The following is a 15,981-nucleotide window of genomic DNA, read 5'->3' as shown; positions in this document are numbered from 1 at the left end:
TTGAATTGTGTTTTAAAAGTAATGCAACTTACAAGTTACAACTATTATTCGCAAAGAATTGAAGGGTGATCTCATATCGTTGCACCACTGCACCCTGCCCTTGATGACAAACCTAGAGGCTCCTTTGTTGCCCCATCTAAATTCAAACTCCCAAAACCTTTTCCTTCGAATTTAATTCTCATGGCTCTTGTGAAAGCCAATCAATTCATTATAGACAACGACTACTCCTTTCTCAAACTGTCTCAAAGGAAAGCCCCTAGATGAATCAGATAGATATTATGAGAGAATTTATTGGAAACCATGTACTTTGAATACGAGTAGTAAAATTCAGATACCACCCCCTTGCTAATTATTTATCATTTATTGCTAGCTAAATTAATTATTTTTTGTATTTATGGAGAATCATGATTGCATTAAGACACACATGATTGAATATAATAATGAGTTTTCCATATTTTTTCTTACTATTTTTGTATGTGCAGAGAATCAAATTTTGATGGATAGAATAGAAATACTTTATACTTCGTTGAAACCTTGGGTCTTCATACTTTTAAGGTTGGGTTTAATATATTTCATGGTTGAGTTTTCTATATTTTTTTTCTTACTATTCTTGTATGTGCACATTTCATGTCTCAAATAATATAAGTGGCCTAATCAATTTGCTAGGATAGAAACTATTGATCGAAATAATTCGTTGAAACCTTGGGTCTTCATTATTTCAAGATTGGGTTTATTTTAAATGGAAATTCAATTCGGGTTAAATCAACCTATTATATTACTACTACTACTTTTAATTGAATCAACTAACAATTAAAAATGTTAAGCTTAGCATGCATGAACAAATTTAATTAACAATTTGTGATGAGAAAAAGTTTACATATGAGGGAGCCCCCATTACTCATTGTGAGAAACGACAGGTTAAAAACCTCGTTTCATAAATCAATAAATAACAGGTTAAAAACATAAGCTGATAACTGATAACACAAAATCAAACCATTCCATAACGATGTTACAGTGTTACACTGATAAATACATTTATGCATGGCTCCATCTTTCATTAAACTATAACATTTATACTTAGTAAACTCTTGATAAAAATAAAGCGAAGGACAACAAAATATATATATATATATGGTAATCTACAGAGTAGCATCTCTGAGATTCAATCCCATACAGCCCTTGAGCTCTTATCTCCGAGGACTCCGACCTACGATCCACCCCAACCGCGCTATCCGGTCATCTTCTATATAAGGGCGGTTTGGGCGGCTGTTTGGACCATGTCATAACACAAACACATACATACATGATTACATGAATGTACCAAGATTATTTCAAACATGTACATTATCGATATATATATGCACATGAAATGAAAATCAAGGAAAGAAAGATGAAAACGAAATTTTAATTGATTATATAACAACAATATAAGTCAATCTCCAAATGAAATGACACACTATTACATACTACTTACTTACAAAATTACACACTATTAACTCGCATTAAAACAACAATGCAACAGCTAACAGACTATACTATTCACCACTACTGCGTCTGCACTACGTGCTAATCTACAATATACTTGTACATCACGTACATACTAGCAAGATCGAGATCGATTTGAACTAAACTAAAACAACATTTAACAAAAATTACAATCGATTTTTACTCATCAAATCCATGAGAATCTTGATATGTATCACACTACATACAATATACAAACTTACGATTTTACGAATGTATTGAATTAACGCGGCCTTACGTTAGTCGTATATATATCTCTTAGCTACTTGATTTTTGGGTTTTCTACCACGTTGGCGTTGCTGCACATTTCTCTCCATTGGAGGATCCGGAGATCGTTCTCGTACGGTCCGTGTCAGGTTACTACGTCGTCTTCTTGCCGCTCCCCATTGCCCAATTTTTGGTTCGCAATCATCGGCTTCTTCTTGATTTTCTTTCTTTTCATCTTCTTGCACAGCTTCTTCTTGTTGTTGTTGTTGTTGGAGATAGCGTTTACGACGTTTCTTGATTGGGAGATGACGAAGCTCAGGATGATCAATAACTACTTCATCATCTTCATTCTTAGAAGAAGAGGAAGAGGAAGAAGAAGAAGAAGTAGCAGGATGAAGTTTTGGTGAACTACTTGCGCTTGTTTGTTTCTCCATGGTAGTAGACTTTAACAAACAACAACTGACTAAAAATGAAGAATTTCTGTTAAAGAAATGAAAATGAAATGATGAATTTACTAAGTAATCAATCTCTAGGAAAGATCGATTTATGTTGTTTGTAGTAAAAATGTGAGTTTAGGGTACGTATGTTTTTTTGAAACATTTGATTGTTAACTGTTAACGATTGGTTATATATATAGGTATTTGTAAATAAGAAATGGGTTAAATTAAATTACATGTACGAATTGAAGTATATCCATATTATTAAAATGTCGGTGGAAGCTAATTCCCTAATTGGTCATTTTAAAGAATTGATCAATTATAAAGATATAGATCGGGGTTGTTTGTATCGTGGGAGGCCGATTTTTTATTTATTTATTTTTTTTTTCCTGAGTTAGAGTTTATTATATATTTAAATTAGGTTTAGGTCAAATTAATTGGAATAATCCGATTTTCATCATGCTGATTCAATGGTTCTTTGGTGGCTCAAACTGGTTTCAGATTTTGGATCGTTAAATGTGACCATTATCAAGTCATATTCATTTTGGATTAGATGGTTATTGACTTTTCGAGTCAGGTGAGCCTTGGATCTCTTCTGATTTTGTAATTGAACTTAAATTTGGTCATTTCGAATTAGATCAGGACATTGTGGAGTAATAATTTTTTAATTTGAATATATATATAAACATTACAATAATGTTAAAATTTATTAGGAGTATCATTTAGGAAAATAGTATCTCAAATGATAAATTAAAATTAAAAATGAAGGATCGGTATTAAACCATCATACCATTATATAAAAGGTCTAAATATAATACTAATAAAAAAAATATAAATAAACAATAAAGTATAGAAGTTTCACTATATAAAGATTTATATACATTCAGATGCAAAATGCACGTACTCGTGAGTATTTCTGCTCATTTAATATTTTTTTGCTCATTTAAAAATGTTAAAATGAGAAGATTTAACCTCATATACTATGTACAGCAAGCTAGTCAGCTTAGGCGCTTAGCTAGCCATAGAAGATGACCTAAGGAATTGAAATTAAACAAAACAAATTATTCAAGTTATATATGATCAATTTGATAAAAACCTAGCTAGTAAAGAGATTCAACATCAATTAATTCAATATTATGACATAAACTATATATATTGTCATCCCCTAAATTATTAGTCCTTTAAGAGTTGTTCTTGGTGTTCATGCTACGTTTGGCGGTCTCTTTGACGGTTTCCTTGGCTTCATCAGTCTTGCTAAACACATCTTCTTTAGACTTTTGGGCTGTTTCCTTAGCTGATTCCCATGCTCCTTCCGCTGCTTGTTTTGCTTTATTTGCCACGCCGTGTGCTGATTCCTTTGTACTATCAGCAATCTAAGTTTACATCACAATGTACCTTGTCAAATTAATTATACTAGCACAAAATAAAATTTCTTAGGTTTGATGTATGTAAAATCTCTAACATGCATGCATGAGGTATGAAATTTACTTATTATTGGTAGTACGACATACATTTTCTGTGGTGGAGGCGGCCTGATCTTTCAGGTTTTCGCAGGTCCTCATAGCCTCATTGAGACCTCGTTTGGCTGCGCTTGCTGCATCTTGAGTGGTCGAGCTTGATCCCTTCAAATGATCAAAGCCAAGTACATATTTAATTCAAAAGAATTAAAGGCTGCATGTATTAATTATGAAATCACATTTAATTTAATAACTTATCAAATTGGAAAAGTTACATGTTACGAAATATTTCATTATTTTAGTGTAAATGAAGGGAACAAATTTAATTATCCTGCTAATCTACAAATGACTTACAGAGTGAATGTATTTTCGAGTAACTGTCTGAAAAACCTTAAGAGTAGATGTGCCTCTAGCAACAAAAGAGAAAGATTGGCTAGTCATATTTGTGTTGTGTTTTGAATTCAATTATTCAAACTTGCTTAAATTTTAACTTGTTGATAAATGTGGAAGACAACTTCTTGTTAATGTGTTTGGTATTTTATAGAAATAAGAGGGGAAGAAAATAACCATGCATGACAATTGGTAGGCATAGAAATTGTTTAGGAGTGCTATAGTTGGGAGGATTTGACGGGAAAGTCTTGGCTTAGAAATTTGTGAGAAAAAAAAAATGTTTTTTTTTAGGGTGACAACAAAATATTTTGGTACACATCTATTCTTCTTTTTCATTTGGCTATATATACTTCTCCATTCAATAAATTTTACAAACCCAAATTGGATAATATTTTTTCCTTCTGATTAAAATGATAAAAGTCATCTACATTCAATTGTGAAACATTTTTGGACACTTAAAATTGATGGAAAGCCTCTAATTGATGTAAGAGTGTAAAACTAGATAATTAAACGGGTTATACATAATGAAAAAGTTTATTTACATAAAGTAGTATACGTACATCACGTCATGTCGATTGCGCTGAGGCATTAGCTTGTCTACAAGACTACAAGGTATTCAGTGGATTGATTATGAAAAAAAAAAATCTATGGATTTAATGACTAGGCTTCCCGATTCTCAGAATAGTACATATATGCTCACACATTAGGAATCTAATCTTAGCAAAAATGTTAAATGGTGCAGTATCCACATACAACGATAATTTCGACCTTGCAACTGGAGCTACAAATATTTTAATGTCATTTATTAATTAGGTTTCCTTTCTATAAGCAAATGTAAAAAAAAAAAATTAAAAAAAAAAAAAAAAAAAAAAAAAAATGCATTTATATTTAAATCATCATTACTAGGGTTAAGAAAATGCTACACAACTAAGGTAGATTTTGTGGGTTATATTCTTTTAAAATCTAGCAGCTATTGATTTGTTATCAAGTATGTCCGTACGTGGCACTCATTCAAATTTGTGGGACAAACAACTTGGACATAATTGAGCTTTTAAATCTGCGTTTTTCAGTATTATAGATTAGTACGTGCTTTTTAAAATTATTCAGCAGATGCAACTAAACTATGAGTAATATTCTTTCCCGTGTTACTTTTGTCTAAAGGGATTTTGCTCCTTAAAAAATGTAATTATTAATTGTTCACGCATGTCTAAAAAAAGAGTTCTTCTTACAGAGGTCCAATTTTACTTGTACGCATAAGAAAAATTGTCTCAAATTCAATACGGAGTAAATTATAGGTAGGTGACAAACACGCATGGTTAATGTCTTTTAGCATGAATTTCTTATGTAATATTGAGTACGAATCTAAGCCAAACTCATTGCTAATATATTTCCTTAATCAGATTCCAAAAATGCATCCTCATGGGTGAGGAAGAAGCTAAGGAAACTTGCCACTAGAGCTTGAGGCAACAAACTAGACAAAATTTTGCTGTTAATCAAAGAAGCTAATGTTCAACATCAATTTAAGGAGGCTAATTTTGATGTTGATTCTCAAAATGGAGCACTAATTTAAACAGTGTTCAATCCTAGATCTTGAGCATTTGAGAGTGAATGAGTGATAATACCAGTACACCACTCAACTGTCGCGGTATAATTATTGCACATCAAGAACTAGAAAAGCAATAATAATCACCAATGCAGCAAAATTCAAAATTTCTTCCCTAAGACACAAGATCAGTCTAAATTTTAAATACAGATGTAGAATGCAGATCTCACACCCAGGACAGAAATTGGGTTGGACAACAAGAAGAAATTTTGTAGGTTTTTAAGCCAAGGAATTAGATAGATGACTAAAGTAATCATGTAAATAAGTCACAGAAGTTATATTCCAACAACGGGCAATATCCCTAATCAACAATTAACATAGTACGGAAATATCTGTAATCAACACGATTTTGAAAACAAGGCTGTAAGTGAACAAGCACAGCTACCTTAGCAAGTAAAACATCGCCAATTCAGGTTCCCATTTACTACTGTATATGACTTAATTAACAATGAATTCTACGTCATCTGCCCTTCCAAATATCTAATTGCAGGCTGGTACAACCTTCTTCCATAGCTTAACCCACTCGGTCATGGCATCAGCAGCTTGAATAAATACAGAATTCTTTTCAGCGGCAAACCTTTCCTTGACCAGTTTTGCTACCTCCAATATACAATCCTCAGCTTTAACTGCTTCAGCAGGCAATTTGATAGACTCGAAGAAAGGAACTGCATCCTCCATCAGCTTCATACCCTCCCAATCTTTCTTTAAGCTCTGAACTGCATCACCCCTTTCTTCTCTCCAGACATAAGGCAGACCAGTTTTCACCCCAAACTTCAAGTGGTCACACACAACCTTAACACACATACCAGAGAAAACATCTTCCATGGTTTCCCATCTTAACTTTCCTTCCTTTGTCAGCTTCAAACCGGGGAACAAAGCAGGACCCAGCAACTCACGGTTGAACCCTATGTTGATTCCACTAAGCGGCATCAATGCCTTTGCAGGAACAGTAAGAACAGCATCCACATATCTAGTGTTCCTCTGCTCAGGCTTGAGGGCTTGTGTTGGAGCATCCAAGTCTGCTAAATTGAGCCAGAGGCCACACGAGAGAGCACAAGGCACCCCTTCTCGCATACTAAATGGGTATCCACGAACAAAGTCAGCTCCCTTGCAAAATGGGTCATAAAGTGTATTGAAGAAGAGAGGGGTGGCAGGGACTGCAAGGTTAAAAAGATGCTGGGCAACAGCATCCACTTGGAATCCTTTATCATCCTTGGCTGGGATGCAATCATCATCAATCGAGATAACATATTTCTTATTGGAGACAAGATAGCCAAAGTAGCGACATGAATAGCCAGAGAAAAGCTGGGAAGTCAATGACGCTCCAGCAGTCTTGTCCATGTCTGCTTTTGTATATATCTTGACATCAAATCCATCTGGAATCTTCAGATCTTCCTTCAGTTCAGGATCTTTGACTATAATCAAGTGAAACCGAGAGAATATGGGTTTCCATGCATTCATAAAAGACGTGAGATCAGACTGTAGAGCACCAATCACAATATCTACATCATCATCCTTAATGCTGAACTGAGTTGCCATTTTTGGGTGTTTGAACAAAGTATGGAGTATTACAAAAGCACAATTATAGTCCACCAACAATTAACTATGGATATCAAAGATCATAAGATGTATCCGCCACACGCTGAAAGCAAAAAATGGTATCTATCAGAATAAAACACATTCAACCTATGATACAATACAATGAATCAACAAGAGGCCAAGAGCAGGACTTACGGGTGGGAAGAACTGGAGTATACACTGGCCTGATGTTGAGCTCCTTGATAAAGGAAAGAAGTTTGTCGTCACCAGAAGCTATGAACAAATTAAGAATCCTCTCATTCAATTTTCCAGCTTTCAATGTTCGCTGCCAAACACAAAATCTTGTAAAAATTACGGCTATTTAAACGTCTAAACCATAGAAGATTTACCAAGCCAAACAAATACGGTAATCAGTTATACAGCTAGATCAAGTAGAACTTCACACATCATACTAGCAGGGGTGATTATATAATAACTTTTTGAAGCCCAAATGACAATTATAAATTAGTGAATTATAGCACATGTATGCCATAACCCATAATTAATGAGGGATCCTGTTTCAACCTCTATATCTCATCAGATTAAACTTCATTAAACAACACAACAACCGGAAGCCAATCTACAATTTGTAGATTCCAGCCACCACAAACATCGAATATTCCAATTTGAGGTAATACCACCATAAAACACAAACCAGCACAACCATTCACAATACCAATACAATCAGATAACCCCAAAGTCACTTAAAAAAAAACCACCACTTCTAAGTTCGAACCTTTCTCCAAAACTACAAGCCTAACACCCTAAAATAATCTATAATTGGAAGAGGATACCTTATCTGAGTATACTCAATAAAACATACACCGCCGCCCGGAACCATCCAAGTCACCAATACAAATACATACATAGTCATACTGCGACAACCACAAGTCCACAACCACAGTAACCTAACATTAACCCCAATTAGCCTAGAAATTATTTAATTTAGGTCTTAATCAATTCAAGAGCTAAAAATTAAACACAATTACTTTAAAAAAAGCAACAATCAAATATCCAATACGATATTAAATTAAACAAACGAAGCATACATTTGTGCTACATTAACCCTAATAGCTTAGAAATCAATTAATTTATGTCTTCATCAACCACATTCAACCAAAACATCAAATAATCAAAACAAACCAGTAAACAATAAATCCAATTCCAGCAAACTTACAAACATATCAACAAATCAAAATCAAACAAGTTCAAAAACATAACAAATCAAAAATCAAACCTAATAAACACAAACAAAAGCAAAAAAAAAAAACCTAATCCAAAACATTAATCATTCAATAAATCAGAAACAGAAATCGAAGAAGAAAAGGAGAGAGAAAGAAGACAAACCCGAAAAAGATCGATAAGAATGTGATCAGGAATATGAGAAAGATCAGAAAAAGAAGAGAGATGGAGAAGAGCAGAGTCGATTGTGAGGGAGAGCAAAGATGGCGGAGTTATTGTCATTCATGTAACTTATAACCCCCTCTTTTATCGTTACACACCTTTCTTATTTTTTAATTTTTCAAAAAATAAAATTAAGGATTTCTCTCTCCTATGGCGTGGAAGATAGGAGGGAAGAGAGAGAAAATGGAAAGTTAGGGAGAAGAGGAGATCTGGAAATTGAAATTGAAAATGAAGGTGTGCCGTGATTGACGCGCTCCTTCATTCCATTCTTTAAGATCATCATCTCTGACTCATGTCTGATGTCTCTCTCTCTCGTCAATCGCCAAGGATATTTTTTTTTTTTTTCTTATTATTATCTCACCGACATTTTAATTATTTTATTGTTATTGGATTTTTTTTGGCCAATTGGATTTATTTTTTAATAACATACTCCATACTGTATCAATTTTGGGTTTTACTTCCTATATTTCTACGTAGTTGACACGTTTAATTTAGACATACATATTAAGGACATGAGAGAGACTAAGAGAGTCTGATAAAGCAAGTGGTTACACTTAAAAATTAAGGTATAAAACTTACCCAAAAAGAAAATGTGAGATAAGTACTAAGATTTAAGATCGAGCTATTATTTAATGTTAATGTGTGACATTTCATTAGATTGTTTCATCGTGCCTTTTATAGAATACGGAGTACTACGTATAAAATTTCTAAAGTACATACATAGTATTACTAGCATAGCTCAACACATCTAGTGTTCTAGTCAATGTATTTTGCATAACATTTATATTCAATAAAAAGGTTTAATGAAAAATTAAATTGAAGGGCATTTAGACAGTATATTTTAATTTCTTTGCTTTCAACAATCAACATGTTAGTTGTAACATATTTTACCATTATTTAGATAATGGCATACACTACATTACCATTGTTGAGTGGTAACATTATTAAATGAAGACATGAATTAACCTCATCGAACAAAGCCCAAGTGGTACCATCATAAAAGTATCCTGAATTTCATGTGACACTCAATGAAACATTCATAACATCTTTCTTTTTTTACAAAATGAACACACAAGTGACAGATTATTTCTTAAGCCAGTTAACTTTTGGAAAGTTTAAGCAACCAAAAGCCAATATATCAGCAGATAATAATAACATGCTAATATACTTTCACATTGAAGTTGCTCTATAGTTCATTTTTTAGCTGACAATACACATGCACTTACACCTTAACAATGTGATGTGATGAATTTTCGTCCATTCTTTCAATAAAAACATTAAGCAAGCAACCTGCTACATCCTTGGTCACTGATTATCTCATGGGGGACCCCATAACGACAGTTATCTCACAACAAACCAACTACACTAACTATAAGCACAAGAATATTCCAAATTCGTCGAGAACAAATATACAAATCCAAAAGGGAAAATGTTCAACTACCTAGTTAAGTAAAACAATCTACTTGACGCCAACTATAGACATTAAAAAGTGGAGATTTTCATTGATATCTGCTAGATCGGCAGGGCCCTTGCATGTGGCTGGTGGCTCAACCCCTGTAAACACATAAAGCGCCTTTAGCTCCTCTGCACATGAAAAGTGAGGAGCGTTCTTGTAACCCACAATGGTTCGCATTGCATTGATTTGCTCCCATATCTTCTCCTCATCCAGTTTTACCTGTAAAAATCCAAGAATTATGGTGGCTTGCTCAGATAAATGGCAATGCAGGCTCCGGGCAAGGTCCTAGTCTGCAAGCAATTCAGGACTCTATGTAGCAAGGTATCTAGTATTATTTAGTTCATACAATTTAGTTTGTTACACACAATCTACAATGGACCATAATCCATCTACCTGGGTCAAAGGTGTAAGACTGTACAAATTCTAAACAGAAATACTAGATGATTCCTCGCCTACATGGATATACACATGTTAATATGTACTTATAAAACTTTCACTAGTGTGATAAAAAAAATTTAAGAAAACAAAAATAAAAAATAAAATAAATCACTATAAAAATGTGGAGGATGCCTTGATTCCTTGAAAAGGTACTTAAGTAAAGAAATAGCACCAATTTCCCAAGTACATTGTCTATCAATTTCACAGGGTAATATGCAACTTTTACGTGCAGCTAATAGTCTAACATCACATAATAATGACATAATGGGTTCTTCCTAAGTTCCAATGTAGGAGAATAATCACACATACGATTGATTCAAAAAGCAAAAATTGAACCTAAGGTGTTTAACATCCTCCATGAGTTCAGAAAGAAATAAATTATGGCTCTAGCACTGCCAAACAAAGCAATTTACAGTCCAGCAGAGAAAAAGAAGTTTCAAATTATGCTCATGACATAATCTTTTTTATAAAGACAAAAGCATTGCTCATATTCATACTAACGTAAAGCCAATTTCATGAAATTTAAATACAGATAGCAAAAGGTTGTAACCTTATCAGAAGAAGCAATTCCTTGATCCGGTGCAGTTTCTGTAGTTTCAGACACAGGGAGTGATTCAATCACAGCCTCACGATAATCAACAGTTAAAGATACATCATCCCCTGCACAGCCATAAAACAAATTCAATCCCAGAATTCTCACAACTTGAAAACCAAACATAATTAACAACTTTGACACTTGAATTTATTATAATAAAACCAGTGACTACCTTCAGGCATTGTGTCAAATGAATCTGCAAATTGATCAGGTTCCTCAGTTCCATTGTCTGACCGAGGAAACCCACTTTCACCGGCCATTTCTCTGTCGTTATTGGAAAGCACAGAAGTTTCTAGATTAACCGAGCTGATCCCTTGATGAACCTCGGTGGCAGTACAATTTTCATCATCCTTCACATTTACCACTAGCCGATTTTCTACAATGGTTCTTGACTCTTTATACAATAATCCACTCTCATCAGCTTCAATACTTGTATTGTTTAAATTTGCATCATTTTTGCGGCCTTGTATCTTTCCCTTGTCATCGATGATTGGCTTAGGTTCCTCAAGAATGACAGTAATGTCCTTGTTTCCCAACTTATCAGACACACCTTTTAAGGATCCTTTTTCAGATTTCTCATTTTCTTCTAGTGCTTTCTCTTTTGAACTTTCATTTCTTTTCCAGTCATTTTTACCCTCATCCCTCATCTTTTCAATTAACCCCGTTGTCTCCCTTCTTAGTTCGCCCTCTTCTAAACCAGCATCATTTCCACTGCACCTATTCCCCTTTTCTACCTCTATTGTTGGTATGATAAAGGCCACGTCTTCAGTTACTTGTTCAATATTGTTCTCATTCTCCCCACTAACCTGAGCCTCTAGTACAACTGCTCTTAATGAATTAGTTAGCATCCCACCCTCGTCCTTCTCCATTGAAGAAATTTCATTCTCGGCCCATTTGATCCCTGCTAGTATCTCATTTTCTACCTCATCCTCCATTTGCTCCCTAACATCTTCCTCATAACCCCTGACTTGTTCAAGATTGTTCTCACTCTCCCCGATGTCTAGCGTTACTTGTTCAACATTGTTATCATGCTCCTCAAACACTTGAGCCCCTATTACAACTGCCAATAACGAATCTCTTGGCATATCACTCTCCTTCTCCAATAAATAAATCTCATTCTCTGCCTCTTTGACCTCCTTGGAAAGGATAGTGAGGTTCGTGTTTCCCTTTTCTTGAGACATATCCTTTATGAGAGCTCTTTCAACTTCCTCATTTTCTCCACGTGTTTCCTCTGTGCGTTCATCACTCATTTCTTTAATCAATCCTGACACATCCCTATGTAACTCATCCTCTTCTATGCCAGTCGAATTTCCCTTGTACTCTTCTATGTTTCTTGGTGATGCAAAGGCCATGTCTTCCATTACGTGTTCAGAATCATTCTCACCCTCCCTGCCTACTTGAGCTTCTAAGACTGCCCTTGGGATTTCATATTCTTCCTTCTCCATAAAAGAAATCTCATTCTCCTCCTCATGGATCCCTTCTAGTAACTCAGCTATTATTTCTGAATCTGAAGGTTGCTCCTCATCCTCTATGTACTCCCCAAGAGAATTATACCCCCTAATTTGATCAACACTACTCTCATCCTCCTCACCTACAAAGGCCATGTCTTCTGTTACTTCTTCAACATTGTTCTCATTCTCCGAACCTACTTGAGCCTCCACTACAACTCCCTTCAATGAATCTTTTGGCATCTCACCCTCTTCTTTCTTTATTAAGGAAATCTCATTTTCTGCCTCTTCGATCCCTTTTAGTATATCAGGAATCATTTTTGAATTTAAGGGTTGCTCCTCATCCTCATTATACTCCCCAAGATCTTCCTCATACCCCCATTCTTCAACAATCTCACTCACTTTTGATGACATTTTATCTAGTTCATCCTCATTGGCAGATGTTTGATCATGATCAACAGTTTCTTTATTATTTTCCTCAGCCAATTCAATCCTCATTTCCATCCCCTTTCTAAGGTCTTCTTCCAACTGAATGTCCTCATCCCCTTCATACCCTATGTCAACATCATCTCCGTAAACAATGCACTCTTCTGACTCATCACTGTACATTGGTCCATTTCCTTCATTAGGAATTGCCAAAGGCATTGGCAGCAAAGTGTTCAAAAGCTTCTCACCACATGCATACGAGACAATCACAACGCCAGCAGGAACAGAAAAGGCAACCCCTATAGCAGATAAAACTACAAGAGGAGGAAGAACAAAGGAGGCAGACGAGACCACGACACCTGTTACCACCATTTTCTTCCCCAGATTTACCCCTCCTCTCCATATCCGGCTTAATTTGCTATTGCTTTCATATGATTTTGAGTAATTTTTGTAATCTTGCACCTTCCAATACTCCTCTTCATCACCAGGATCTATTTCTTCGATTTCCTCCATCTAGTAAGACCCTGACCAGCACAGAATGGCGGCATATCAATAAAATCTACTATAGTGAGTTTTTGGCAAAGAGCACAATGGACAACTATAACATATTTTGGGGTGAGGCCAGCCAGTTAGTATCTTGACTATGTGTGCTAATTTACACGTTGCAATAACGAGTAATACTTCGTAAGTTCGTATATTCGACTACAGTTTTGAATACAGTTTCAATCAAATCAAACTGACGAATTGACTAATACTATCAATGTTATACTAATCAAACAACTTAACTTCGTAAAACCAAATGTACTAACATTATCCATATGTGTCACTCAATACTCATAGAATTTGTACTATGTCTTGGTCAAATATACTAAAACAATCTGGTACACCTGTGAATTCGACTCGTATTCAATTGAATTTTGCTAATCACTCTTAATTTACTTTTCTCATTCCATATACTTTGAGAATACCAACACAAGGATACACAACAGAACCAAATAACTTCTTAATGTACTAAAATTCCTTATAACATAGAATCATACAATACTTTAAAAATTAAGTGCACTTAATCAAAAAGCATTAGAAAAATTATCATAATTAATAGATCGGCAGAAATTCAAACAAATTGCATCAGATAAGCCCGTAAATTATTTATTTTCCTAATTAAGAACATTTAAGAACAAACATACCAATTATATAAATTGAAATTAAGGGCAAATTAAGCATACAATATTGAAATGATAACTGAAGCTAAGAAAAGTACCTGAAATTGACTGAGATCACATGATTAAAAACAGTAAATAATAATGTTAAGTTTGTAATTTGTAGAGAATTATGCAAGGTTTTAGGTAGGGTTTTTGGATGATGAGATGAAAATGAAGATGATGAAATTGTTTGAGAGTATTTAATTTTGGAGGCGAGGGTAGGAGACAGGAAGAAGGGGCGGTGATGAGATGTAAAAAGGGAACACGCGTATGAGAGGGGGATGGGACACGTGGAGTTGGAAAGAGAGAGAAGACAAGGTGCATGCAACATTGCAACATGCAGATTAGCAGGACATGGGCGAAATGGAGGAGTAGCGAGTGATAATATTGCGTAATCCAATTTAAATGTGGCCTGCTTTAAACTCCTACACCGGTGCAGCTGTGGGCTTCGTTCACATATTTCTATTTTCTTTAAGGCTTCGGTTGTATCAAATGACGGAGTAATTGTGGAGTCGGTGGAGACCTCATCTTGGAATCTTGAGATTATAAGTTTGAACAAACTAGCTAACTATAAAATGTTTGGGAGTAGGGGATTTCCTTGTCTTCCCCTCTACTCTTAAACGATGACCGACTCGGTAGGGGTTTTCATCTTACTTTATAAAAAAAAAAAAATTACAAAAAAAATGACCTTTACGATTTTTTGTTTGATATTTTGCGGGCTAAACACTTTAGGAATGAGAGAGGAAGGATAAGAGATCTCCGCCCTCATTGACTCATTGCGTCTGCATTGGGAATTAAACTCTCCACCTTTTGAGGAGAACGTTGGCAGGGTATTTGGAATTAAACTCTCCACCTATGGGAAAGAGAGAGTATAAAGTAAACTATCTCACACACACACACACAAAAAAAAAAAAAAAAAAAAAAACAAAACAAAAAAAAAACCCTTGTATGGCGAAATGTAAATTATTGTATTCTATTCAATGACGATATTTTGGACTTAAACAATCACATGGTGTCTGTCATATTAACAACTTATAATAACAAAGTGTTTTTTTGCTGTTCTCATAACTTAATGTATGTTTATTGTACTATCATCAAATTTGTATCAATGGTTAATCATGGTCGAGAAATTTTATTTATTACGAACTTACAACTTCAGAATCAACATCTAAAACACCAAAATCGATTCTAGCTCCCATCAACAAAATTAAGAACTCATTGTGTACTTTGTCCAACTCATTTCAATGTAAAGTTGTCAAAAGCTGGAATCACAATCTGAAAGACGGAGCAACATTGATATTTGAATGCAAATCATAGTTTCCAAGTTCAATTTTAAAAGAAAGAAAAACGAACAACAATCTAATTTAATTCCAAATCATATTATATAATCTTTTTAATTATATTAGTAAAAATTATTTAGCTATATAAAATGATAGGGTACCTTAATTTTATAAGTTTGTTATCATTCCTAGGAGCCTATTATAACTAATTTGTATTTTGATGAAGATTTTGAGGAATCAATTGTAATAAATTCCAATACTCATATATATTGCCATAGTGCCATGTATTACTTACCTCTAGTTATGATTGACCTAAAATTAATATTCTTATAGATGATTATTTTAACACACAGTTTGTATTGGGTTGAAGAATATCAAATTGGGAGCTCCTGGAGCAACTAACCGGCTCAACCCTATGCTTTGACCAAGAGGAGGGAATAGGGCAACTGATGCTTTAGATAAGGAAGTCAAAACTAGAAATGATCTTTTGAATAACCTAACTTTTTTTGACACCCCGCCCCTATTCTATTATAATA

General features: G+C 34.5%; 2 protein-coding genes across 3 annotated transcripts; both read right to left on the bottom strand.

Moving 5' to 3' along the window:
* Positions 1-5,868: 5,868 nt before the first annotated feature.
* Positions 5,869-8,898, bottom strand: LOC145574306 (putative UDP-arabinopyranose mutase 5). Of its 2 annotated transcripts, XM_081632060.1 has the most exons (3): positions 8,544-8,898; positions 7,349-7,482; positions 5,869-7,140 (listed from the first exon to the last, which is right to left on the bottom strand). In XM_081632060.1, the coding sequence occupies exons 1-3, from the start codon at positions 8,658-8,660 to the stop codon at positions 6,099-6,101; spliced, it is 1,293 nt and encodes a 430-aa protein (XP_081488186.1). In that variant the 5' UTR covers positions 8,661-8,898; the 3' UTR covers positions 5,869-6,098. The 2 variants fall into 2 exon arrangements, with proteins under 2 accessions (XP_081488186.1, XP_081488185.1); XM_081632059.1 differs by lacking the exon at positions 8,544-8,898 and having other exon boundaries at positions 5,869-7,260; positions 7,353-7,482.
* Positions 8,899-9,985: 1,087 nt separating this feature from the next.
* Positions 9,986-14,518, bottom strand: LOC145576014 (uncharacterized). Its single transcript, XM_081633798.1, has 4 exons — positions 14,225-14,518; positions 11,262-13,487; positions 11,045-11,154; positions 9,986-10,275 (listed from the first exon to the last, which is right to left on the bottom strand). Exons 2-4 carry the CDS (start codon positions 13,474-13,476, stop codon positions 10,060-10,062), a joined length of 2,541 nt encoding a protein of 846 aa, XP_081489924.1. The 5' UTR covers positions 13,477-13,487; positions 14,225-14,518; the 3' UTR covers positions 9,986-10,059.
* Positions 14,519-15,981: the final 1,463 nt, after the last annotated feature.

Source organism: Chenopodium album, chromosome 13 (genome assembly GCF_948465745.1).
Source record: "Chenopodium album chromosome 13, dcCheAlbu1.1, whole genome shotgun sequence".
In the NCBI taxonomy this organism is placed as follows: Eukaryota; Viridiplantae; Streptophyta; class Magnoliopsida; order Caryophyllales; family Amaranthaceae; genus Chenopodium; species Chenopodium album.
This window is presented reverse-complemented; position numbering and strand designations above follow the sequence as displayed.

What these genes read in the sequence shown, in the direction of transcription:
- LOC145574306 (XM_081632060.1), bottom strand. Translation starts at nt 8,660, where the DNA reads ATGACAATAACTCCGCCATCTTTGCTCTCCCTCACAATCGACTCTGCT. An exon ending in TTCTTATCGATCTTTTTCGG is followed by an intron (nt 7,483 to 8,543) that starts GTTTGTCTTCTT and finishes TGTGTTTGGCAG; the next exon opens with CGAACATTGAAAGCTGGAAA. An exon ending in CCAGTTCTTCCCACCCGTAA is followed by an intron (nt 7,141 to 7,348) that starts GTCCTGCTCTTG and finishes AACTCAGTTCAG; the next exon opens with CATTAAGGATGATGATGTAG.
- LOC145576014 (XM_081633798.1), bottom strand. Translation starts at nt 13,476, where the DNA reads ATGGAGGAAATCGAAGAAATAGATCCTGGTGATGAAGAGGAGTATTGG. An exon ending in ATTTGACACAATGCCTGAAG is followed by an intron (nt 11,155 to 11,261) that starts GTAGTCACTGGT and finishes ATGGCTGTGCAG; the next exon opens with GGGATGATGTATCTTTAACT. An exon ending in GAATTGCTTCTTCTGATAAG is followed by an intron (nt 10,276 to 11,044) that starts GTTACAACCTTT and finishes GGATTTTTACAG; the next exon opens with GTAAAACTGGATGAGGAGAA.